Source organism: Podarcis melisellensis (assembly GCF_964234715.1).
Source record: "Podarcis melisellensis genome assembly, chromosome: 8".
In the NCBI taxonomy this organism is placed as follows: Eukaryota; Metazoa; Chordata; class Lepidosauria; order Squamata; family Lacertidae; genus Podarcis; species Podarcis melisellensis.
This window is the reverse complement of record NC_138540.1, coordinates 55,834,303-55,858,690: the sequence shown is the minus strand read 5'-3', so window position 1 is coordinate 55,858,690 and position 24,388 is coordinate 55,834,303. Positions and strand designations below refer to the sequence as shown.

General features: G+C 47.1%; 1 protein-coding gene across 3 annotated transcripts; it reads left to right on the top strand.

Moving 5' to 3' along the window:
• The first annotated feature begins 426 nt into the window (after positions 1-426).
• DRC7 (dynein regulatory complex subunit 7) lies at positions 427-22,427 on the top strand. 3 transcript variants are annotated; one of them, XM_081922696.1, is made up of 18 exons: positions 427-446; positions 3,064-3,242; positions 4,608-4,782; positions 7,188-7,313; positions 8,291-8,485; positions 10,791-10,949; positions 11,578-11,796; positions 12,687-12,815; positions 13,524-13,596; positions 14,829-14,957; positions 15,403-15,531; positions 17,152-17,378; positions 17,779-17,994; positions 19,248-19,358; positions 19,897-20,007; positions 20,865-21,059; positions 21,369-21,508; positions 21,808-22,427. In XM_081922696.1, exons 2-18 carry the CDS (start codon positions 3,103-3,105, stop codon positions 21,899-21,901), a joined length of 2,568 nt encoding a protein of 855 aa, XP_081778822.1. In that variant the 5' UTR covers positions 427-446; positions 3,064-3,102; the 3' UTR covers positions 21,902-22,427. The 3 variants fall into 3 exon arrangements, with proteins under 3 accessions (XP_081778822.1, XP_081778821.1, XP_081778823.1); XM_081922695.1 differs by lacking the exon at positions 427-446 and adding an exon at positions 449-560; XM_081922697.1 differs by lacking the exon at positions 427-446 and adding an exon at positions 473-521.
• The last annotated feature ends 1,961 nt before the right edge of the window (positions 22,428-24,388 follow it).

The window sequence follows — 24,388 nt, the reverse complement described above, 5'->3', positions numbered from 1 at the left end:
CTGCAGGGAGTTCCTAGAGCTTGAATTGTGGGATGACGTGGCCGGGGGAGGGGGCTTCAATGTAACCAAAAAGCCCCACTACCTGACTTTCCCCAGTTGTAGCTTAATCTTAAAAATAAAAACTTAACTAAGGGAACCATCAAAAAACCATCAGGCCCCCATTAAATTACGCACTGGGACAGCTGCACCAGCTGGGTTTCTGCCTGTTAGGTTTTGCATTCTTCCAGAACTGAAAAACATGGTTCCCACCGGAAGCTAATTGTTGGGGTGGCATTGCCCGTCGCAAATTTGCTCTTTCTTTGCAAACTTGGGAAGAGAAGACAACTCAGAGCTAGTTTCTGGACGGGGAAATGGACACAGACGACTACAACTCCCAGAAACCTCAGCTTCCAAGGAGGTGGTTGCCATGGAGACAGAAATCAACAGACCCAGGAGAACCTGGCGAGGTGAGTAAGTGGGAAGGGCGACCGGTCTGTGCGGCTGCTGTGTGTGCAGCTTCAGAAAGGGAAGAGAAAGAAAGTGTGCGCACAAAAGCTCATCTACACAAACAGGACGTCTTGGTAGATATTCTGTCCCTGGCTTAGCTCCCCAAAGAAGCGGGGTGGGTGTGCGTAGAGGGGGGGAATGTTAGCTTGAATTCTGTGCGTAATGCGCACTCTAAACCTCCTCTCCTGGGCTCCCCTTCCACTGCTTTTCCAGTGTCATTACATTTGGCAGCCAGGGCAAAGCACTAAAGCAGTGGAGCAGATCGTTTAATGGCTGTTCAGTGGATAGAACAGATAACTGACTTGAAATGAAACCACTTCCGATCTTAACCACCTGGCCAGCAGTATTTCGTTGGGCCAAGATTGTGCCATTGTTTCTAACTCAGCTGCCCAGAGCCCCTGGGTTTACCCTGGAAAGATAAATCATCTGAAATAAAAATGAGGTGAAATAAAGTTAAATGGGGCAGGTTTCAAAATGCTGAGTGTTCAGTTGGGATCTAGGTTTGTATGATGAAGAGGAGGTTCAAGCGGGACGCAGTCATGAAATCAGAAACCATTATGTGACATTGCAGATGAACTGCCTCTGTGTGTGTGTGTGTGTGTGTGTGAGAGAGAGAGAGAGAGAGAGAGAGAGAGAGAGAGAGAGAGCGCGCACTACATTACCAGTTCTTGGTCAGATGATGGTTGTGTGTGCACAAAGCATTTTCATTTGCCTGTTACATACTTTTTATATTTTCTGGCAGTATTTAAACTTCTTTTGTTTGTTTAAATTCACTCTAATTTCTATTTATATAATCAATGTTCATCAAGCAAATATCTTGCTGTTGGTTAACTTCTATTTTGTCAAGACCATATTAATCAAGTAAATAAATTCTGCAGCCATTAAAAAAACACACCACATTGCCAGTTCTTTGGCTCAGTTATGAGCAAGACTAGATGTCCTCCACCTACCCACACAAAGCATTTCTGGAGGCAATCCAGATGGCCTTCTGTCTTGGTAGGGCTTGGTTGAAGGAATGAACACTGACATGTCCTTGCATTTATCTGTATGCATAATTCTCATTCTTTCCCCCAAAACAAGTGGAAGTAAAGGGGATGTACAAGGTCCTATTGTCATTTGGTTATCTCTGCCGAGCACAAAAACAAAATCAGAGAGCAGTTTGCCTTGTCAGCCCTTCTCTTCTTTCTCTTCTGCTCATTACCCATTTTGTTTACATTCTTGGAATTGCCTCTCTAATAAGAATAATTTTTTGGGGAGAATGGTGACAGGGGCAGGGGGATCAGCATTCACATAGTTCCGGGGCTAAAAAAGTGTCTTTTCAACTCAGTTTCTAATTTAGGGCTGGGGAATTTCCATTTCACAATCTAACCAGGGATATTTGGGGAAGGATATGGGGAACATCCCCCTTCTCCTCGATTGTAGGCCATGCATGATGGAGACCGTCTGATCCTGGCCAGCTCATCAGTGCAATTCATGATGGTTTGAAACAATTAAATGGACCAAGCTAAAGCAGAAACTCCATTGACCTCTGCTGACAACCTTCTCATGTTGTGCTGTAAAGATGTATGAAAGCAACCACAGCAGATGTTCATAAACGAATGCACTCTGTTCACAGTGCAATCATATGAAGTCTACTCAGAAGCAGGGCCCATTAATTTCAATTGGGTACATTCCTAGGTAAGCAGGTATAGGATTCCAGCAGATGTCACCAACCTTTTGGAGCACATTTGTGGACCAGAGAAATTGTTGTGGACCTCACACACACAAGCACACCCTGTAATATCTTCTATTGGCTACATCAGAATGCTTCTTTCCAGCCCAGTTTCAGCAGGAGTGTGTGCCAGGGGACCCAAAGAAGGCTTCTGTGGGAGTATGTGTGCCACAGCTCACTGGCGGAGGAACAGGGGTGCAGGGGGAGCACACTGCCCCCAGCGGCACGATCTCGGTGGGGCGCCACACCCTCAAGATGTGCACCATGCCCCTGTGGGCGGCGCACCATTTACGCAGGACGCATGCCACGTCCCTGCGGGCAGCATGCCACACCCCAGGACTCACACCAGCCATGCCCCTGCCTGCTCTCCACCCCACCCCCGCCGGAGCTCGAAGCTCCACCACTGCCACAGCTGCCACGTTGATGACCCCTGGTGCAGAACATGCTGAGCTAGATGAACCCATGACATAGCCCTGGGTAAAGAGAGCATCCATCAGGCCATGCCAGCCTGAAGCTCTGATGTCCTTTAGTGAGTCTTACACAGGACAAGTCTAATGGGCTGCACTCATTGGATGGAATCCAAATGAAGTTGGACTTGTCCAGACAAGTCAGCAAGACTTGTTCTAAGGCTAAGTTAAGCCCTGTGGATTTCACTGCAGTGTTAACCCCATTGATCCTCAATTCAATAGGATTGACTTCTGACTAGACATGGTTAGGCTTGGACTCTAAAGCAGCTCGAAGAACCTCTCGATCCAGCGTGTTGGCCTGCAGACATTTTGTATTAAGTGGCAGATAAATAGAAATAATATCGGTAATAATGCAAGAGGTAAATTATTTTTAAACACTTCCCTTCATTACTGCCCTAGGTCTTCTAAACGCCGACGTGTGCAGCCTCTAGGAGCAGGATGGAGAGCAGTGAGGGGAGCTACGTCTCATCAGGAGAGGAGGAGGAGGAAGAGCTCTCCTCTTTCCAGCTCAGCGATGAACTTCAAGATCTAGAGAAGCAGCTGTCCCACATCCAAGTCCATATTCCTGAAGTTGTATTGTAAGCCGGGTCTTAACGTCCATCTCTTTGTGTGAACATGGAAACACCACCTTCATCCACACCTTCCTGGCTTAGTCTTTGCTACAGAAACCCCAGCCCAAAGCAAAAGATTTTGCATTCTTCTAAAACAGATGGGGAGCCTGTGGTCCTCCAAATGTTGATGGACTCCAACTTCCATCATACCCAGGCATTTGGCTGGGGCTGATGGGAGTTGTAGTCCAGCAACATCTGGAGGGCACCAGGTTGGGTAGGACTGGAATATGTAGACAGTAACTGAGCTAGATGGTTCAATGGTCTGGCACAGTGTAATTCAGCTTCCTATGTTCTTAAAGCAGGAGAGGGAAACCTCTCACTATCTGGCCCTTAGGACTCACTCCAGGCCACACACCCTCTCCACCCACACCTCTCACCAGCCTTATTTCACATCCTCCTTGTGTGATTTTGCCTGGCTGGGATGTGTCCTTGTGGGTGAATGACTAAGGGACTTGGGAACAGTTGAGGGAACTGGCTGTGTTTAGCCTGGAGGAGAGGAGACTAAGAGGTGATATGACAGCCACCTTCAATTATCTGAAGGGCTGCCACATGGAAGATGGAGCAAGCTTGTCTACTCCTGCTCTAGAGGCAGGGGCCTGAGCTGTGGATTCAAGTGGCGAGAAAGGAGATTCCAACAAAACGTTAGGAAGAATTTTCTGAGGGTAAGAGTTCAACAGCAGAATGGACTCTCTTGGAGGTTTGACGGCCGTGTGTCAGGGATTCTTTAGCTATGGTTCCTGCATATTGGGGTTGGACTAGATGACCCTTGGCGTTCCTTCCAACTCTGCAGTTCTATGATTCTATGAACTCCTATGATGCCTCTTGCTTGCCTGATGAAAGGATAGAGAGGGGTGTGCCAGTGTGTGTGAAACTAGAGTACTGTAGAAAGGAAAAATGTTCACTCTTGCTTCTGACCCACCCCACCCCACCCCCAAAGTTGCCCAGGAGGGAACATGGCCCATGAGCTGAAAAATGTTCCCTGCCTTTGTCCTAAAAGAAGGAGCTTGCTTGTACAGTGGTACCTCTGGTTACGAACTTAATTCGTTCTAGAGGCCTGTTCTTAACCTGAAACCATTCTTAACCTCAAGTACCACTTTAGCTAATGGGGTCTCCTGCTGCCACCGCGCCGCCGGCGCACGGTTTCTGTTCTCATCGTGAGGTAAAGTTCTTAAACCGAGATACTACTTCTGGGTTAGCGGAGTCTGTAACCCTAAGTGTTTGTAACCCGAGGTGTTTGTAATCCAAGGTACCACTGTATTGAATGCTGCAAGGATGGTGCTAACCCATTGCTCTACAAATGGCCCATTTATCCACTTGTTTTTCTGCATACAGTGAATTTGACTGGAGTTCCGTTGACACCAGCAACCTACCTGAGTCCTACAAGACAAACTCTCCCAAGGAGCAAATGCTGCTGCAGGTGGCTGACAATTTTCACCGACAGTATGCGCATCTCTGCCCAGACCGCGAGCCTCTCTTCCTCCACCCTATAAACGAATGCCGTGTGGAAGTAAGTGGAAGGGCTGGGATTGGTCCAAGAGTTTTACTCAGCTTACAATTACAATTGCATGGACAGAGTTTTGCATGAGGTGAGGCTCACCATGCCTTAGCTAGCAAGCTCTTTTCAGAACCAGGCTCAGACTCTACAATATATAGAGAGAAAATCAAGGAGCCCCTCTAAGCATGTGCAGTGCCTTTCACTTACCACATACTTCACTGGGTGGCCTTCCAGATCTGGGACAAGGTTACTTTGCATTGTTTCTGCCTACATACTCCCTGTGTAGAAAATAAAACTCTGCTTAGACATTTTGAGTTCTCACAAGGAGTCCTGGGAAATGCAGTGTAGTGAGTTTCCCAAGCACCCACCTTCACCAATTACAGAACTCCAGGAAGAAGGACTCATAAGCCAGTTTAATACTATAATGGAGATATGCACATATTTGTGCTATACCTAGTGCTGGTGCCAGGCAAATTTGCACCCTAGGCAAAGCTAACTACTTGCACACAGGCTCAAAGATTGCTTACTTCAGGAAGAAGTATAAAAAATGAAAAGGACATAACTTGAAACTGCTAAATTTATTTTCAATTGCAAGAATAAGTAAAACAACAATCTTTGATTGTCTTTCTAAAATACAAAAAAAAATGTAGCATGCAAATAATTTTGAATAATCCTGTAGATTGTGGTGTTAAAATTTAAGGCTCTTAAAAGTCTCAGTTTCAGGCACATCAAAATCTCACTTTATGTGCCTTTTCATATCCAAATTTTGTCACCAATTCCTTCAGGTCGAGTGCTGATACTTGGGCATGTTCATTTGATATACAGGTGACTCCCCACTTCTGTGGGGGCTACATTCCGAGCCCCCCCCCCACATAAGCAAAATCGTATAAAGTGGGGAGCACCCTCTATACACCCTTTAAACGCCCTCTTCCACTCTCTCTTCAATCCATACCAAAAATACTGTGTCCAAAAATATCCACAACTAGAATTGAAGCCCTGGAGCTGGCAAAATGCTGGAGGACATACAGGTAGGCTGCTACTACTGCTGTGCTACCCCCCACACCAGCTGTTAGGCAGGGAGGCTGGGCAGCATAAACAAAGCCCTGCTGCATCTCTTTGGGGCTTCCTCTGCCCCCAGTGGCATCCTCTTCAGGCTCCGTGGAGGGTCTCCTTGCAAGCCACAAGGACTCTCCAGCTCTCTCCTACCGTTTCCAGGTTTGAATTGAAGTATTTCATTGTTTTCCGGCACTGCGCATATATGCAGTCACGTGCGAGTCAATTGCACATAAGTGGGGGAATATCAGTAGCTGCTAAGTCAACTAGTCCCTTTTGCAGCCTTGTTGAGCGTATGTACGTTTTTCATAAATTTCAGCTTTGAGAAATTGTGTTCACCACTCGTCACTGACAGTGGAAATGTGAGAAGGATCCTTACAGAAACAGAAAATAAAGGCACATTATCCTTGTAACGGCATAGACTTTGGAAGTCTTTGAACTACTGCTATAAGTTCACACCATCAATATGTTTTGTTTCCACTGTGCATCAGTGATTTTTCCAATTTCTTGCAGGCCTTTAGTACATCTTCAGTAGATGTTTTGTTGATAGTGTATATATCATACAGGAAGCCAAACAGGGAATTGTGTTGTTGTAGCAGTTGGAATCTCTCTTCAACAGATTGTATAGCCATGATCTAAGATAGCATAGTAGAAACCTACTTCGGATTTCTACTTTGAATTTCAGCCATAGCTCAGAATAATGAATACATTTTCTAAATTAAATTAAGATGTGATAGTAAGATTTAAAATTAAATGAATTTTCACTTTGTGTGTGTGTGTGTGTGTGTGTGTGTGAGAGAGAGAGAGAGAGAGAGAGAGAGAGAGAGAGAGAGAGAATAAAGTTATGTGCAATACATAGTGCAACAGTTGCACTAGCAGAAACTTGTTGTGCATAATCTGCATATCATTTGCACAAACGGTGCAAATCCCAAACAGCAGTTGTTGAGTATATGTTTGCTTTGCCAGAGGGCCATTCGGAAATTATTGATCCAAATGGGGAATTCCTCAAATTAGTCTCCCCCCCTTTTTTTGCTTTTAAATGATTGATTTATGTATTTATTATTTAAAGGGCTTAATTGTTTTGCAGAGTGTGTTGTTTGTCATACCAACCACAAATGAAGAGAATATATTTTACTGAAATCAACATGCTTAGGACTAGAATATAGAAACATTTTTTTAAGTGAAAGCTGTGATTTTCACATGTGCAAAAGCAGCCATGCAGCTGTGCTTCCAGGGCCATAAGTAGCCCTCCGCGGGGAGCAGGGTTTGAATGTATTGCTCTCTGCTGAAGCCCAGACTCCTTCCTTATGATCAACTTTTCTCCTTCCCTGATACATCCACAAACCGGTGCTATTTTCTTGCAGAAATTTGTGAGCACCACTGTGCGCCCAACTCTGCTTCCTTACTCAGAGTTGTACAACTGGGATGGCTGTGCCCGCTTTGTGGCAGACTATCTCACCATGGAGCCCCTTCCGTCTCCTATCGCACCGGTAAGAAACAGGGCCTTTTTGCATTATTTTCTTCGCTCAGATTCTTTTAGGCAATGTTAGCCAACAACACTAGGGGGTGTGGGTTCCGCCGGGGCATTTCTCAAGGTCAGAGCAATGCAAAGGACAATTCTGGGTGCTGGTTTTGACTTGGGATCAAGGGAGACAGGATACTAAGCATGTCATTAACAACCACACCTGCTTCTTCTGGAAAATTAATAGCAGGTATGGGGTGGGTGGGTTATTTTCACCAAGGCTGCAAAAAGAAGGAATGTTTAATGCTTTCCTCCAATGCTACAACCCTATGCCAGCTTATATGAGCCCCAGGTAGCAGGAGGAATGGAAGAATCTGTCAGTTTCTCTCTGTTTCCCATTTCTTCCAGTCTTAAATTCAGTTCTACACATTTCTCCAGCAATTTGCATTTTTGAAAATATTCTCATGAAAATTCACCAGCCTTTTAGCGTGAATTTATCCCCATGAACACATTTCATATGCAGTTTTGCCTCACATGCTCACTTTTGCAAAGCAACATCTCCTGATAGAATGGGTTTCTGTATGTTATTTTCATGAATCAATGCATTGTTATATGTACTTTCCCCCTCGTATATTGCATTTTTGGGTAGTCACTGTAGGATTGGCAAGCTGCATTCAAAAATTTGAAGAAGAGAGTTTCAAATGATATCTATGTTTCGGTTCTCACTTTGTTTCAGAAAGTGTGAATTTGACAAATTCAGCTTTAAATGTGAACCAAAAGACACTCCCTCCATTCCTGTTCAGTATAAGGCACCTTCCAACAATAACTTGTTGCTTGTAACCTGCCCATCTGACTGAGATGCCCCAGCTACTCTGGGCAGCTTCCAACAGAATATAAAAGAACACATAACGCATCCTGTGTCCCTAACCCTTTCCATGACTATTTGGGCTGCAAGAATAATGCAGGGGGCTATTCCATTGAAAACATGGTCTTTTGTCTACACAGCCTGGTTATCTGTACTCCCCGACTACGATCCTCCGCTACCAGCGGGGGAACTGCTTTGACTTCAGCATCCTGCTGTGCTCTCTGCTAATTGGCGCAGGTTATGATGCCTACTGCGTCAATGGCTATGCCACCCGGGAAATATGCATGATGGATGAGTCCAGGGAAGTGTGCCCACTCTTGAAGAAACCAGAAGAGGTGAGAGCTGTGGGTGTTTTCAGAGCCAAGCAGTGTGTGAGGGGCTTTAATTAGGACCAGGGGGTGGGATTTGAAGGGCAAAACATCAGTTGACTCCTTGGCCATGGCTCAAGAAAGCTTTGCTAACTCTGTTCTGCTGATACTCTCCCAGCAGATGGCAACAGGAGCCGCTAGGAGGCAGCAGAGGCATAATTTTAATGGGCATCAGAAAGATTTTCTCTCTCTCTCTCTTGTATATGTTGATTACTTCTCTATATTTCTTTTTTCTTTTTTCAAATTTATAAATTTATAAATTTTATTTAATCATCCATATGCATCCCTGTATTTCAACTGCATATTCTTAGACATATCTAAGGTATCATACCACAGTTATATGCTTATATAGAAACATGTAATTTGCACATGGTCTTTAATATATACCATGCATAAATACCACGTGCTACTTACACATTTCATCGGTACGTTTGCTATACTATGAAATGCCTAAGATCCTATTGAAAAGGTATAAATGCTGAATATTGTGTATTATATAATAATATGTAAAGACTACATGTGTGCATGTTATGTATTAACTGTGGCATAATTAAGAAAGATCAATAAATAAACAAATGAATAGTGTATCAATGTTCATGTAAGAGCACACAAAATCATACTCATCTTATAATAACGTTAAGTCAACCCCAATCCCACAAAGTTTAGACTCATTTTTTTATATTGGTGTCTTGCCAAATGCAAGGGGGTTCTTTTAATGAGATTCTGAAGCAATACAAACAAAAGTGAGTGAGAAGATTAAGGATTTTATTCTAAACAGTAAGCAAGATATACATTACTAAGCAAGCACTTCAATCTGCCACTGGGAAGCCCTCAAGAAGTGGCAAGGTGACCCCCAGGTAGCCTCAGGTTGCACAAACCTGCAATCGATCAGTCCATCCATGAGCTTCTCAGAACTATGCCCCAAAACCATCTGATTTATAGATAGCTAACTTGTTAGCCTACATGCCTTGCCCGACTAGCTAGCGCAGATTATTAATTGTCTATCCTCCTCTTCCAATACCACTCATTCCTCCAAACAATGTCTAACAGAATGTACCCTGCATTATCTCTGGCCTAAGAAGGTCAGAATGTACCCTGCGTTATCACTTCCTTCCAACAAATTAAAGGCTGTTCTCAGCCACCAAAGAGCAGAACCAAGAGATAAAGAGGGGAAGTAAACAGAGGCAGGAAGAAATGACCATTTCAGATCACTAAATTCCTCGAAATACAAATATCTTCCGGAAAAGATTGCCCCTACAATCGGTCCAATGACTGGAGCAATTCTGGGAGCTTCTGTGGGCGAGGACCCTTCTCCTTGTGGAATGGAAGTGGTTTCATTTTTCCAGAGGTGGGTTGGCCACCCCTTCCCCCAACGTTTTAGTCCCATAGGTTCCTACATCAGCTGATGAGAAGCAATTTTCATCTTGGGATTCTAAGCATCTGCTTGCTTGCTTGCTTGCTTCTTCTGCTTCCCTTTTAAACATACCTCTGCCTTTCCTCCAAAGAACTCATGGCAGCATACAAGGTCCTTCCTTCCCATTGGCCTTCCAGCAGCCCTGCAAGATAGGTGAGGCTGAACAATTCTGGCAGGGTTGCCCAGGTGAGCAAAGATTTAAACCCAGATCTCTCCAGACTAAGCCAAACATTCCCTTTCCAGTACACCACATTGGCTTATACAGCAAGATATTTGCTCATAGTATGGCAAGTCCCATTCCTATCCACCTCCACTTCTGGCTCATTCATGAACTGTAATAAGCCCACACTCTTCACACTGCCAGAGGCTGCCAAATAAACACACACAACCTTGCCCAACTGCATACAGGCACCCTCTGCTTAATGGAAGTTCATTTAATCTGAAGGTAGACAGAATGTGATTGTAATATTCTGGCAGATGAAAGGAAGTGTAAATGAATGAATGAATGAATGAATGAATGAATGAATGAATGAATGAATGATGTAGCAGCTCAGTGAAGGCTGCTGTGATTGGGACGGTAGGAGGGAAGGCAAGGGAGTCCAACAGTAGGTAGTGCCAGAGCCAATGATAGACAGAGACAACTAATTCTGGTCTTGTCCCCATCCTCCTCCCTGCTGAGATCTATAAGGGCAACACAGACTGAGGAGGAGGAAGTGCTTTCATCAGAACTCAATGCAATAAGAAGGCAAGGAGTGTGGGGCTGGCCAGGAGGAGGGTCAACACAGAGGGTCAGCACCCTACTTAACTGAAAGGACTTGCCTCCACTGGAACAGCTTCCTTTTTGATTTATGACTACAGGTCGCAGTAGAGGCTACAAAACAGAAGCCCAAGAAGTACGCCATCAAGCCCCCCCGGGATTTAAGCAGCAAATTTGAGCTGCGCCAGGAAGCCAAGCAGGAGGCAATTGTGCAGGCTGCTCTGGAGAAGAAGCGGAAGGAGGAAGAGGAAAAGAGACTGGTGAGCAAGGCTTGCAGAATTCTGTCTTGCTGCAGGCACACAGCCTGGAAGCGGAGAAGAACACCCACCCACCCCCTGGGAAGAATCCTGGGAGCTGAAACATAGTTCCCCCCAAATGTTTTCATTTGTGCAAAAACCACTCTGCGCGCGCGCGCACACACACACACACACACACACACACATTTGTGCATTCATTAGGATTGCCCTTCACTTGATCTTACTCAAAATTGCCTTCAGTGACATAATCCTCATTTAGCAACAGCATGGTTTGTCTGAGCATCTGACCTCAGCCCAGCCAGCTAACCATGGTTAGTTTTCTGACAGTAAACCATGATGTGAAGCCATGGGGTTTTTTTTTGCCAACTTAGAAACCATGCCTAAGTTTACCCAACAGCCTTGTTCAGATGTGATGATTTCTTTGGCCACCTCAAACATTCATCAGACTGCAGTGGCACAAAGCAAGAACAGCTACAAAACAAACCAGGTTTTGGAGAAACAAACAATGGCTTGTTTTTTCATCACAAACCATGATTAAAGTAAACCATGGCTCAGTGATGTGCACAAAGGGGAAGAACAATTGCTTTTAGTTGTATTATAGTCATTGCTCTTCTTTGTTTCTGTGTGGCAGGAAGCTGAGAAGCCCCCGCCAGACAATCTGTATGGTCTCCGGGTCCATGCCTGGGTTCTGGTTCTTTCAGGCAAGCGTGAAGTGCCAGAGAGTTTCTTTATCGACCCATTTACAGGGAAAAGCTACAGTACCACAGACGATTACTTCCTTGGTATTGAGAGTGTCTGGAACCACCGGAATTACTGGGTCAATATGCAGGACTGTTGGAATGCCTGTAGGGTAAGCCAACGGAATGACTGGCTGGGTCTGAGTGTGGAAAAATTAATTGACTTCTGGCTAGAGGGGAAATGTTTCTCTTCACCAGATCTAGCCTGAGTGATACCCTCTAGTTGTTGTTAGACTACAACTCCCATCAGGCTCAGCCCACATGAGTGATGGCCAAGGATGATGGGAGTTGTAGTCCAATAGAATCTGGATTGGTAGTGGTTGGCTATGTAAGCTTGGGGCCACTGACAAATGGGAGCTATCATGCAGTCTAGGAGTGTTGAGTAGTGGGATGGGGAACCCTGCAGGATCTCCAGATGTTGTTGGACTCCAACTCCCAACAGCCACAGCCAGCAGACCAATGGTTGGAGATGATGGGATGGGTAGCTCCTGGAGCCCTCTTTGGATCCATCACAAGGCACATGCCTCTCCAACATAGTCCTGCCTTCGGCACACTCTTCCCATTCTAAATCAGGGATGGCCAAATCGTGGGTTGTGAACATCGCCAAATGCAATTTGACCATGACACACAGGTGGCTGCCCTCGCTTTCCACCCTGGCAAAACAGAAGGGGTGTTCACACATTACATCCAATGATTGTACAGTCCATTGAGCTGCACCCCCTTGCAGTGATTCGTTCAACAAGTGTTCCGTCTGCATAACTGTGAGCATGATAGCGGAGCTGCCCAAATCAGAATGCGTCCATGCATAGAAACAGCTTATTATACCTGTCTTTGGTGCAATGTGTGAAGGGGCCTCCAGGGAAGGAAAGGGACAGAGGTGGGAAAGAGCAAATGGAGGACATGGTGGGGGCACAGCGGCAGCGTTTCCGAATGATCTGGACTCAGAGCATCCCTTGCAAAGTTCCTGAGATCTGATTCCTTTGGCAACTGATTGTTTTTCCAGGATCTCCAGTTTGACCTCGGGGACCCCGTGCGGTGGGAATTCATGTTGCTCGGCACTGACAAGCCCCTCCTGTCACTGCCAGAAATGGAGGAGGAAGAGGACCTTGCGGAGGACGAGGTGGATGACATGGTGAGCCATCCCGCCTTCTTCCTTGCAGTGCCAGAGGATTCTGTGCTGTGCACTAGCTCTTCCTGAGGATGGGCTCATGCCTTCCAGCAGCTTCCCCAACCTGGTATCCTCCATATGTTTTGGACTACAAAGACCATCAGCTCCAGTTAGCAGGACTGTGCTGACTCGGACTAATGGGAGCTGTAGTCTATTGACATGATGTCACCTATTTACATAGGATCAGAAATCACTTGAGCAGCAAAAGATCCTAAGAATGCCCTCAACCCCCCCCCCCCAGTTCGTTGTCCCCATGACATGGACTCAGCTTATCACTGAACTTTCATCGTCCCAGTTTCCAAGAGCTGACACTCCTGGCCTGACCAGAAGTAAATGGGGTGTCAGGTTGGACCTGAAGTCATGTTACATAGCTGTGGTTGATCCCAGGAAATGTTCTTTCCTTCCTTGTTGGACCAGACAGCAGGTGGGTGGCAAAGGGGAAAGAAGAGAACCTGAAAGAGCATTTGACATTCAGCAGCAGAGGATCAAATAGAGCAATGCAGGAGATCAGGAAGAGGCTGGCTGACTCAGTGGCAAGTCAAGACAGTGATTCCTTGCCATATCAGATATGGAAAGTAGATGGGATTGGCCCAGATGAATATGGGGGCAGGTGTTTTGGGCAGAGCAGGATTCGGCCTCCTAACGGCTTCTTCTCCTGGGTCTTCTTGATAGATGAAGGAAGAGGAAGCAAAGGGCTTTGACATGCCTGCATCTTGGGTGGAGCAGATCCAGATATCTCCAAGAGGTATTCTTCTCCCCACCATCACCACCTTGACTGTGTTGTGAGTGGCCAAAGTGTAGATCACTGATGCAGCTCCTTGGTGCTTCAGGGATTGCTTCTGGAGAATTTAAGAGTGAGGCCATTCAAAACTGTATTGTCCTCTTCCTCCTCCCTATTCTTCCTGGGGCTGAGAGAGCTTGGGAGAAGACAAATGTCAATGTCAATAAAGACCTTCCTTGGATGCTTTTAAACAGAGGTTGGATGGCCACCTGTCAGGGATTTTTTTAGTTGTGATTCCTTCATTGCAAGGGGTTAGACAGATTTTGGGTTCCTTCCAGCTCTATGATTCTGCAGGTTGTGCTGGCCTCAGTGACCAGTTGGGAGCTCATGGGTTGGGGAAGGAAAAGAGCAGGAGGTTCAGTTGTGGATCAGGAAGCAACAAAGGATGAAAGGACTATAGAAGGCTAAGACCAGGCAGAGTACAGCAGGCACTTCAGGCAGTAGATGAAGGGGCCGAGGAGCAGCAGCAAAACATTGGAGGATGAAGCTGTGTATATCCATGGCCTGACACCCCTCCCCGCTCAAAGACAGCTGCTTGCGCTGTAGTCAGGCGCAGCTGCCTGTCCATTTGGCTTCTGTACTTGGAATGGGAGGGCCGCCACCTTTGCTTCAGGCAGCAGAATGTCTTGGGCTGGCCCTGTGAGGGGGCTGCGAGGAGCCACAGCAATGTCTAGGCTAGTCTCTGGTGAGCAAGTGAAGATGTGAAATCCACGGAAGTTGATCAGCTGACTGTTGAGGCCTGCGTAGCACCTTGCATGGAACATTAGAATTATAGAATTGCAGAGATGGAAGGGACCCCAAGGGACCCTGTAATGCAGGCAGAACTAAAAGACTTCAGAACTTTAACACCAGCCCTTGGACCACCTAATGTAACACTACAGATAGCGTATTCCAGCGAGAAGTTTAAATGGGGATTTGTTTATTTATTTAGAGCATTTGTGCCTCGCTTTTCAGCCCAAAAAGGCTCCCAGAGTGGTTTACAGACCGTCAGTTAAAATTAGACAGTCCCTGCCCCTTCAGGCTTACAATCTAAATGACATCCAAGGAGAAGGTGGGGGGGGGGGAGAGACAAGCTCAGGTGCCAGTTCTTAAATACTGTACTTGTTCTTATGATGACTGGTTTGCAGAGCATTTTGTACCATTAAAATGCATGCTCCATGGCCAATGGTCATCTTTGTTCGTCTTCTTGCTCCTAGAATTCGAGACACGTTGTCCCCAAGGCAAGAAGGTGATTCAGTACAAGAACGCCAAGCTGGAGAAATGGGCACCATATCTGAATAGCAATGGACTGGTCACCCGCCTCACCCTCTTTGAAGATCCAGACCGTGAGCCAGCTTTCTGGGGTTCTGGACAGGGGTCTCTCCCAAGCCCACCTAGAGATGCTTCTAGCAATTGCACCTGCTGGGGGACATGCAAAGCAGATGCTCTACCCACTGAGCCACCATCTCGGCATTGCTGAAAGTTGCCCGAGTTTATGGGGCTGATAGGAATTGCAGCCCAACACCACCTGGAGGCCATCATGCTGGGGAAAGCTGGTTTTCACAACGTAATCATTTACACCAATGTTTCATTGGGTTCTCATTTACTGTAGTCAAGGTCTGATTGCTCCCAACACCCTTCTAGCAAAGTCCACAAATGAGTGGAGGGGTTCATTTATTATTGCACTTATATCCTGCCTTTCTCAAGCACCAAAACATCCAGGGCCACCCCCATGTGTCTAGCTTGTCTGTAAGCCGCCATTGCCATGGATTGTTCTCTTCTCCTCCTAAGGCACCAAAGTGCTGGAAGTGAAGGAATGGTACAAGAACCGGGAAGACGTGTTGGATACAAGAGAGCTGAATAAGCAAACGGAAGTGACAAAGGAGTTCTTCATGCCTGGGCATGTGCAAGGCCTCAAAGGTGTGTGTTTTTATATTGTAATGTTATGTTGTGAACTGCCCTAAGATCTACGGGTATAGGGCGCCATACAAATTTGAATGACAACAGTAACAATGGTAGCCAAGCCTTTTCTCAATGTCCTGGCTCAGGCACTGAAGTTTGGGGCTGTTTCTCCAGCAGCGTCTCATTCCTGGGTCTCGGCTTCCTTGGTTCTCTGCCAGGCCCTGATCCAGGCAGGCACTTTCACAACCTTCTCCGTAGACTCACAAATGGCTAGCAAGGCTCTTCACCAGCAGATCCAAAGCGCCTGCCTAGGGTCGCAGCTTCTCTGCTTGTGTGGCCCTGCAAGTGACTGGCAGGAGCATTACAATTCATGGAGGAGAAGGCTATCAGTTGCTACTGGCAACAACTGCTATGCTCTGCTCCACAGCTGGAGGCAGCAATGCTGCTGAATACCAGTTGCTGAGAATCACAGGAGTGCAGAGGGCTCTTGTATTAGAATACTGCTTGTGGGCTTTCCATTGGGGCATCTGGTTGGCCACTGTGAGAACAGGATGCAGGACTAGGTTGGCCTGATCCAGTGGGATCTGTTGATGTTCTTACTGGCAACAGATCTTTTCCTCCAGAGTGGTTGTGCTGCTGTGCCAGTGGAGGGGCCCTTTTGCCCCATCCAAAACTCTCTCAACAGGCTTTCTGTTAAGGTATGTATGTATCAGCCCGCCATTTGCAATAATCATGAATGTGTTTGCCCGTTAAGATATGCCCCAGAGGCTCTGATCTGGTTACCCATCAGTAGCCCCAGGGAGTTACTGAGATGGGGCATTTGCAGTGGAACTATAATAATAATTATAATAATAATTGTTTATTTTTACCCTGCCCATCTGGCTGGGTTTCCCCAGCCACTCTGGGCAGCTTCCAACAAAAGATTAAAATACAATAGTCCTTCCAATATTAAAAGCTTCCCTAAACAGGGCTGCCTTCATATGTCTTCTAAAAGTCTGGTAGTTGTTTTTTCCTTTGACATCTGGTGGGAGGGTGTTCCACAGGGCGGGCACCACTACCAAGAAGGCCCTCCACCCCCAGATGTCTTTGCTGGTGCCTTCTCTCTGCTATTCTTTAGGATGTAGGAGAAAATCATCCCATCCTTTAATCAGATCATCTGTTGCTTCTCAATTGGGCTCTTAATTGCAGGTTTTATTATGCATAGAATTGTAGAGTTGGTAGGGAACCCAAGGACCATCTTGTCCAACCACCAACAATGCAGGAATCACAGCTCAAGAACCCCTGACAGATGGCCATCCAACCTCTATTTAGAATTCTCCAATGAAGGAAGAGTCCACCACCTTCCAAGGTTCCACTGTGGAATGGCTTATATTGTCAGAAAATTCTTACTAATGTTTAATCGGGATCTCCTTTCTTTTAACTTAAGTTCATTGGTTTGGGACCTCTCCTCTAGAGCTGGAGCAAGAGAAGACAAGCTTGCTCCATCTTCCATCCGACAGGCCTATGAATGTGACCATCATATCATCTCACCTATCTTGTATTTTGCAGGATATAAATGTAACACATCAAATAAATAAAAATAACACACCTTCTTTACCTGGCAATTCACCCTATTGGGCTTCTGTTTTGGGTTCCTAGCGCACGACTACTTGACGATGGACCCCGAAACAGATCGCACCATGGAGTTTTATAGTGAGACGCGGGTGGACGGCCTTCAGAAACGGGTTGAAACTCCCAATGAAATGGAGGAGTATTTTGAAGGACGGTCGGATTTCCTGTATTACCGGCACGCTGAGTTTGGCAAAAGAATAAAGAAACCAGGCAATGCTGCAGCCATCACTGAAAGCAATGCCCGACCTATACTGGTAAGTGGAGCACGGGGGCTCCAAGTACAGCTGGGGTAGCACAGTGCCCCCGAGAAACAGAGCTGCAGATCAGGAAGCCCTTGATTGGCTCTGGTGCCACCTACTGTTGGTCTCCTTGCCTTCTTCCCTAACAGTCCCAGTGGGCACCAGCCACCACTACACACAGGTTGGCCCTCCCAGCTCTTTGCCATTGCTCCCAGCATCCATTGACTCACTCTGTCTAATGCTAGAGCCAGCTCAAAGTGTGGCATAACATCGCCAACTGCTATGCCAGAAACATGAATCTCCTCCTCTCCCTCGCTCTCTCTCCCTCCACCCACCCACTCCCTCCTGTTAACTTGGTGGCTAGGAGTTTGATCCCAGCTGACACCCCCTTTTTCTCTCCACACGCTATTCCCAGAAAATCACTGAGCGGTTCCACAGGAACCCACAAAAACCAGCTGACGAAGATGTGGCAGAGCGCATCTTTTCGATAGTGGAGGAGAAGATCTTCTTGACCTACCACTGCAAGGAGAACTACATCACCCCCTCGAAGAGGGACTTCAACAAGCGGGCAGATGTGGACAGCATGGGGAATAAGATCATCATGACCCCTGAGATGTGCATCAGCTACCAGGTAAAAAATAGATGGGGAGATCTGCATGTTGCAGAGAGCAACTGGAGGAGCAGCTGAGATGGGGCCGAGAACTTAATGGGTCGTGACTGGCAAGGAAGCCACTGGCAACAGGGCAGGTTTCAACCATTTAAAATGCAATATTAACAACAGTTCAAATCAAGTGACAGTCACAGGAATAGAGTGAGTCCTGAAAATAGGTCGCCCTGAACATCAGGATTGGAAATCATGGCAGGGTCGTGGTTTGCAACTTGGGACGTGTGTGTGGCAGTCTCAGGTTTCTCTCAAAACAGGAAGCAGAGGAAGAGAGAAGAAAACAGTGTGTGAGGGGAGGTGTGAGCTTGAGGCTCCTGGCAAGGTTATGCTCTTAGTGCCCAGCTGTGGTTTGGTGGTGTATCTCAGTGGTGTATCTCAGCTGAACTCATGTGCTGTAGCAGATTGCCTGTTGAATGGCTGCCGGCTGGGCTATGAAATCCCAGGTGGGTTATGAAGCCCTACAAGTGCGCTTAGGCCAGCCAACCATTTCTCAGCCCATCCTGCCTTACAGGGTTGTTGTGCAGAGAAAATGAAGATGACGCTCCGTCCCCCACAGTTACTGCAGCTTCTTGAAGGAAGGGAACTGTGGAAAACTAAGTAGTAATAGGAGTATATTTTAATGCTGCCGCTGGCTGCATTGGTTGGTTATTGATGACTAACTTTTAGGTTAACTTTAAGCTCGTTAGCATCCTGTTCTTACAGTGGCGAACCAGACGCCCCAAAGGGAAGCCTGCAAAGAGCAAAGATCTCCTGAGTGCAACAGCACCCTCTTGTGAGTCTCACAACTGGTATTCTGAGGCATACTGCCTCCGACAGTGGAGGGACAAGTCACCAGGAAATTGTCTGATCCTCTTTCAAAACCAGTGAAGCTGCCTTTTTGAGGATCCTGGACATATGTGCGAGTTGATGTGCAATGCCAGAATCATATGCCTTCAATGCCTCTAAGAGTGACCCTACACTGTTTTGAGGTGGGGGGGAGGTTTACAGTCAAGTGGTCTATACATTTTATGAAAGAACTCTGAAATTAGCTGCGATTCCTGCATTGTGGGGGCAGGGGGCCAGATGTTGCATTGGGTCTCTTCCAGCACTGTGGTTCTGTGTGCCATCTACACCTCTGAGCGTGACCCTCCCTTAAACCCAAGATGTCTTATGTGTTTTGGAAGGGCTGGCCATTCCTCCCCCTCCTCCTCTCCCTTCCTCACAGGCTCCTTTGCCTTTAGGCAGGGTCCACAGAGACGGAAAAGAAGCTGTTCCACCTGTATGAAATGATGATGCACCTGATAGAGGACGAGAAGAAATCCCGGCACCTGGTGTGGGAGTCAGAGATGGAGGTAATGGGAAAGGAGTGGAAGGCGGGTCATAGCTTAATAGTAGCTAAAGGCTTTGTCTACAAGCAAAATAGCTTGCAGAGCAGATTTGGGAAAGACCCCTCCCTGGGGCCCTGCAAAGCTGCTGCTAGTTTGAGGAGGCAGAGTTGGGTTTTTAATACATTGCATTCATTGCTCTGCTCACCACTGGCATATGGCCCTCAAAAGATTGCCTAGAAGGAAATGTAGCCCTCAGGATGAAAAAGACTCTCCCTGCCTCTATTCCAGAATAGAATGTGTGCCATTAACTATCACATTCGCTAAACACAAAACCACCTACTCTCCTTTTTCAGATGTGCTGGATCTTTTGTTTTGTTTTTAAGTTTTCCAAGTCTTTCTAAGCTCCAGCGATCTCTCATGCGCAGAGTGTGCTATACGCACTGGCCGAAGAGGTGTGTTGGCAACAAGGTTATTGCTAACATTTCTATCCCATTAAAGGTCCTGGATATTCTGATACTCTGGTTTCTCTTCAGATCGTATAAATCTTTCGCCTTTTACAAAGGTCCTGGATCTTCTGAGGATTCGAGAGGAAGAAGAAGCAGCCAGCAAGTTGACCGTGTCTATTTATGATACTGAGAGGAACGAGAAGAGCAAGGAACAGCGAGAGGCAATGGTAGGTGATGAGGGTCATTTTTAAACTCAGGAACATTTATTCATTCATTCTTTACATTTATATCCCACCTTTCCTACAAGGAACTCAAAGTGGTGTACAAAGTTCTCCCCATTTTATTCTCACAACAATCCCGTGAGGTAGGTTAGGCTGAGAGGCAGTGACTGGCTCAAGGTCGCCCAATGAGCTTCATGGCCAAGAGAGGGTTTGAACTCTGGTCTCCAAGGTCCTAGTCTGGCATTCTTAACCACTGCATTCCCTCTTCCCAGGGAACCCTCCCTCTGCTAGCAATGGGTGGGGCCAGAGGCCAAAGTGGGTGGAGCAATGGATGCCACTGTGCTAGGCTCATTCCGGCCATGCAAAAGTAAAAGGTTTCTGCACACACAAACCCAGGCAAGCAATTCTGACAGTTCCAGCTGGCCAAAGCACTCGAGGTGGTTGTGGAGCGGGGGGGGGGAGTGTGGCTTGGGGAGCATCCAAGGGCCAGAAAGAGAGCTCTGAATGCTTGAATTCTGCCCCCAGGCCCCTGACATGGAACATACAAATGGCCCCACTTAACCAGGTCCTGTTCTCAGGGTAGCTGTGAGAATCAAACTCATAAGAAAATAAAAGAGCTTCCTGGGTCAGGCCAGTGGGCCATCTACTCCAGCATCTTGTTCTCACAGTGGCCACCCAGATGTCTCCCACCCAGGTGGGAAGCCAGCAAGCAGGATTCAAGCACAGGAGTCCTCTCCCCGTCCTGCGGTTTCCAGCAACTGGTGTTCAGAAGCATTGCTGCCTCCAACTGTGGAGACAAAGTGCAGCCATCATGGCAGCAAGTGCAGTAGCCACGGGCTCTCTCTTTTTATCCCTTCCTCCAGGAGCGCCAGCTGCAAGAGGAGCGCCAGCGGCAAGTGGAGCAGGATCTGGACTACCTGGCGCCTTTCCTGATCCAGATTGGTGGCATCGAGAAGATGACCAAGTGGCTGGCTTTGCGCCTGAAGGAGGACTGCCTCAGCGATTTCAAGCACCGTCTCGTTGACAAGGCCAACCTCATCCAAGCGCGTTTCGAGAAGGTCCCTCCTCTTTCCTCTACCCTTTGGCTTTCTAGGGAGGAGGGCCAAAGCATGGTGAGCTTTTTCTGCCTTTGGGGGGCAGAGAAATTCAACTCGGTTCACTTTTAAAGGTGAAGGTAGGTAATCCACAATTTCTGAAACAACCTTGTTATGGACCACACCTCAGCTTTTGGTCCAAATGGATTGACAGCCAGCTCCTTCTCCTCCAGACCTAAGCTGCCCAGTGCCTGGCCCTTGCTAAGCCCTGGTACAATGCCCCTCCTTTCCCTCACTCCACAATTTATTCCCTGCCTCTCTCTCCCTGCGCAGGAAACCCAGGAGCTCCAGAAGAAGCAGCAATGGTACCAGCAGAACCAGCTCAACATGACCCTAGAGGATGAGGATGCCTACCTGACCTACTGCTCAGATGCCATGTTCCGCATACGCATCCTGGAGCTCCGCCTCAGCAGGTACAGCAAGCAGATCTTTATAGACGAGTTGTATGAACCTGTCCAATGGTTAAGGTCTGCCTCAGAGTCCCTGCAGGTGTGCCTGCCTGCTAGCTCTATGCTGTTGGCAGGCACATTGGTCGAGGGCTTTTCTGTGGTGGCCCCCAGGCCTGTAGAACTCCCTCTCAGGAGATGGGTGCATGGCTCTGATGCTGCAGGCTTTAAATCAGGCACAGCATCCCAAAGAACATAAATGTCTGCAGTGTAGAGGATATGCCTCTATTTTCCTCATCATCATCTTCTTCTTCTTCCCTTCTCAGGCACAAAGAGAGAGCTCCGCTAAAATACATAGCGTTGGAAGAAAAACTATGCAAAGACCCTCGCCTGTCTGAGCATCTCAGATTTTATATGTGACTTTGCTCCAAATTTGCACAACCGTAGCTGGGAATGACCGCTTGATACCTCTTGACGGCTTCCTTGATCTGCCAGTGCAAAGTATAATGACCAAAGAAGAATTTTGTTCTATATTGTTTACCATTGGCCTTCCTCTTCCTCCTCTTCCTCCTCCTCTTCCTCCTCTCACTCTCTCACTCTTTCCCTTTCTCCCTCTCTCCCCAGAAAACACTGGGAGCTTCCAGACATGCAAACACCCAGTGAACTGTTTTTTTTTTCCTTTGGGTGGAACTACAACTAGCAATTCTCAGTTTGGAGTGGGCAGCAGCACTCACCTGACGAATCAACCAGTGACAGGTCAGGTGAACACAGCTGCCCCTCCATGCCAATCACCGCTGACCACAGCTTACAGGCCCATGTCTGTCGCAAAAGCCCACTAGCTGCAGTCTAGCTCTTCTTACATCTGTATTCATGTGAAGTGTCTTTAGGCCCCTTCATGCCTGTTTCATTTGCCAAATGTGCTCCCAGTAAATGTTTTCCTCTGGCACCTTTTGTTCTGCAGCATAGAATTGTAGAGTTGGAAGGGGACGCTGAGGGCCATCTAGTCCAGCCTCCTGCAATGCAGGAATCTAAAAGACCATATGGTACTATAGTTTGAAGGTTTCACAACTCTTTGCTGAACCCCTAGTTGAGGGCTCAGGGTGCTGGTTTCAGCTCTGCTTTGCAACCCTCGGGACCCATCTACGTATTGCAGTCCAGAAGACCTCATAGTGGTGAGCAGAAACTTCAGAGCAACAGGAATCTCCTCTCTGCCCTCCACATGCCTCCAACTCACACAGAAGAGATAAGTGAGAAAGTGGTCAGGGCCAATGACAAGAAGGCAATGCATGGGCATATTTGTGTTGTGTCTACAGCAGTTGTAGGAAGCTTGAGCAGCCTTGGGACCAGGTCAAGGAGGAGCAGAGTGGAGAGGGGTGGGGAAATTTCTTTGTCCCCCTGCCAGTAAAAATAACCTCTCAGAAGCTCCTATTTGCATTTCAAGAGAAGCCTCCGTTACCAGCACTGGAGAGGCTTCCCTCCAAAAGCAAATAGCAGCCTGTGAGAGGCGATTTTTACTGGCAGGGGAGCAGGGGGTTAAATTTTCCCACCTCACTCTCCACAGCTGCTCTATAACTAACAACAGTCATGCATAGTAATTGCAGTTGGATAGTGTTTTCGAGGTTACCAGCATGAGTTTGACCAAACTGCGGGAGGCAGTGGAGGACAGAGGTGCCTGGCGTTCTCTGGTCCATGGGGTCACGAAGAGTCGGACACGACTAAACGACTAAACAACAACAATTAACATCACAGCAACTTCGACCCTGAGTCTGCCTCTGGGCTGCAAATTATCATGCTCTTCTACTTGTCCGTATCATCGAACCAAATTTAAAGGTCCTTGGGTTGATGGCATTATGGGGGCATTGCGGTAGATGAAGAGTACAGGCAGGTTGCTTAAACCAGACAGAATAAAATCAATCAGACCTGATCAGCCAGACAGTGCAAAGGATGTGTGGCTTGATCAGGCTAGGAGATAGGCACACACAGAAGCTTCTAGGGCTGCATGTGTCATTCCTCTCCTCTTGTTGCTACAGCCAGGGCTGCACCAGGTTCACAAACCTTGAAAGAGAGCACTCAGCTGTGCAAGAGGGCTTCCTCCACTTTCCCTGTCTCACCCCCCTCCCTCGTTTCCTGCCAAGAAGTTGATGCTTGAAGCATCTGTGCACACAATTTCAGCTACTCCAAATGAACCTGGATAGGTGGGGTCATGGGGTGCAGATTATCTATATGGGGGGGATTCCAAAAGAAGGCAAAAAGGATCTCCTGGACTGGGTGGTGCAATTGGGTGTAATTTCAGACTATGGACCTGCTGGGTTTTTTTTTTCTTTTTTTGGGGGGGGGTCTTAATAGGGTGCCACTTCAAATGTGTTGAGCCAGCCTTGCTACATTTGAAGACCCTGCTTCTCATTCTTCTCTGCAGGCCCTGGATGTCTGCCTCAAAACTCTGCCCTGAAGGCACCATGGTCTGGGGGAGGGGGGGCAGGCAGGGTGTTGTGAAATATTTGAATACTCCCCTCTGGAAAATACTGTACAGTGGTACCTCAGGTTACATACGCTTCAGGTTACAGACTCCGCTAACCCAGAAATAGTACCTCAGGTTAAGAACTTTGCTTCAGGATGAGAACAGAAATTGTTCAGCGGCTGCGGCAGCAGCAGCAGCAGGAGGAGGCCCCATTAGCGAAAGTGGTGCTTCAGGTTAAGAACAGTTTCAGGTTAAGAACGGACCTCTGGAATGAGCTAAGTACTTAACCCGAGGTACCACTGTATGTACATTAAAAGACTGGATGAGGCTGAAGCATACCCTGGCCTTGACACACTATGTGTGAGGAAGGGTCGCTGTTGGTTTTCTAACATGAGGAAGCAATGAAACGTGGTTTTCCCCAGCTGCAGTCTTCAGTGTTTACAGTCCTA

What these genes read in the sequence shown, in the direction of transcription:
- DRC7 (XM_081922696.1), top strand. Translation starts at nt 3,103, where the DNA reads ATGGAGAGCAGTGAGGGGAGCTACGTCTCATCAGGAGAGGAGGAGGAG. An exon ending in ACTGTTGGAATGCCTGTAGG is followed by an intron (nt 11,797 to 12,686) that starts GTAAGCCAACGG and finishes TTGTTTTTCCAG; the next exon opens with GATCTCCAGTTTGACCTCGG. An exon ending in TGTGGGAGTCAGAGATGGAG is followed by an intron (nt 19,359 to 19,896) that starts GTAATGGGAAAG and finishes CCTTTTACAAAG; the next exon opens with GTCCTGGATCTTCTGAGGAT.